This window comes from Poecilia latipinna, unplaced genomic scaffold, assembly GCF_001443285.1.
Source record: "Poecilia latipinna isolate Pla-1442-1.1 unplaced genomic scaffold, P_latipinna-1.0 Scaffold2641, whole genome shotgun sequence".
NCBI lineage: Eukaryota > Metazoa > Chordata > Actinopteri > Cyprinodontiformes > Poeciliidae > Poecilia > Poecilia latipinna.
The window spans coordinates 43,950-45,917 of record NW_015115257.1 but is presented as its reverse complement, the minus strand read 5'-3'; the positions used below and the strand labels follow the sequence as shown (position 1 = coordinate 45,917).

Here is a 1,968-nt window from a genome sequence, read left to right as displayed (position 1 = left end):
GAAAATTGTAGTATGACAGTCTGATGAAGAGGATGCAAAGTGCCGTTTAAAACATTCTTCATTTGATTCAAAATATTTTATGGAATTTTACATATAGTTTTGACTTTTGCCCATTAACTGAGAATGAAAAAGAAATAATAAAGTCCTACAAGAAAAGCAATAAGATACAACTATATAATTGAGGCTGCAAGGAGCATTTGTGGCCCTTGCAGATCAGCGCCACTCTGGCCCAGCCGCCACCCTGTCAGCATCATCGACACTCTTGCATTGCTCCCGCATCAGTACCACTATGTGGTGCATTTGGCAAATCTTCCAAATTGCCTTCAGTTCATTTCAGTACAAGTCCCACAATGCATCTTAAAAGTTTTGTTGAAGGCTGGCCTTCCAGACAGTTGTTATTGTCATTTTCTGTTTTGTGGTGAAAGTTTGGTGAGGACTTCCTGTAGTCTTAGGAACACATCATGGTTGGTTTAATTGATGTACAATTAAAACCATTATTGGTTTTAATTGTACATCATATACAGGAAGAAGGTCAAGTGATCCCATAATCTTCAGTGTTTTCTCTCAGTGGCCAGGGTTTTAGTGATGTCATCATTAATGTTGTCCACACCAGTGCTTCATGTTGATGCACAAAAAGTCTGGGGCAGATTGGATGATTTATCCTGGAGATATAACTGTTCCAATAACGTAAGGGGCACACTGAAGTCAAATTCCAATATAATCATATTGTCATCATTAGATGTTACAGTTTCATTTATTTCCAGTTTGGTGCAAATCAGATGGGATGAGTTGACCAGTTTCAAAGTCAGGATCCTGGAGTCATCAGAAGTAGGACGGCCTATGTCTTCCCAACCAAGTCATTTTAAATGTACCCACCAAGGGGTTTTTAAAGACCTAACAGGAAATATGCAGAAATTTGACCATTCTTTATTGGTCACATTTAATGACTAATAAAGAATGGTAATTCTTTACTGGTCATAAAAATAATGGATTTATGTTATTTAAATCCATTATTTTTAATGGATTTAAAAATCCATATTTAAATATGGATTTAAATATTTAAAAATATTTAAATCCATATTTAAATATGGATTTAATGGATTTACGTCATTAAGTCTCTGCGGTGACAGTAAATTTAGGCAGTTGTGCAGTAAAGAAATGCCTTATTTACAAATATCGGAAAAAAATCATAACTTAAAAGGTCAGATTTTTCTTTTATCTGCGCCAATGATGCCATAGAATATTCTATAAGCAGATCCTTGAAATGCATAATACCACATTAGTGCCATCACTGAGAACCTGGATCTATAGTAAATCTCATCATCTGTAGAGTGAAAACATGTGAATGGAAATACAAACTATTAAAAGATTGTGAGCATTATTCACTTTTTTAAATCTTGCCATTATTTTGAACACAATTGTATATTCCAGTTGAACTTGATTCAAGCTGGTTTTTATGTGTTGGAAACATACCTGCTGCTTTTGTGTCGCAGGTCAATGATGACATCTATCTGAACCAAGGAGCAGTTGGACAGAGTCAGAGTTACTGGGACTAAGCAAAGGCTAAGGGCAGAAAGAGACAAACAAACACACTTTTACACAACCCTATAGTAATACAGTTGTATCTGGAAAGTAATAGTGGTGCTGCTTTGACCTGATTAACACCTGAGTGTGGTTAAACAACTCAAACGTCTCTCGATTGTCTCGTCATACTGAAGCCTCAGTTTGCCATCTAGCTGTTTTCTGTTCATTCACCAATAAGAGCGGCCAAAACATGATGAGTAAAAACTCCATATAGGATCTGCTTAAAATAAAACTGTTGGTTTAACAACTAAAAGCTGTGGGTCCAGTAATCTTTCTGTTTATTCTCATGCATATATGAATTCCCATATCACAGCGTAAAACAATTAAATTAAGCATGTGCTTATGGCATAAGCAAGACACATGTAGTTTTGCTCTAAACATAAC

The 1,968-nt window shown here is 35.7% G+C and overlaps 1 protein-coding gene across 1 annotated transcript in view; it reads right to left on the bottom strand.

The window, feature by feature from the left end:
* trappc8 (trafficking protein particle complex subunit 8) overlaps window positions 1–1,968 on the bottom strand; it is a gene marked incomplete at its 5' end in the record, with an annotated part of 43,932 nt that overhangs the window by 5,696 nt on the left and 36,268 nt on the right. Inside the window, one exon of the mRNA XM_015020721.1 lies at window positions 1,474–1,563. Coding sequence (XP_014876207.1) covers window positions 1,474–1,563 — 90 coding nt within the window. The remainder of the gene's footprint in view (window positions 1–1,473; window positions 1,564–1,968) is intronic.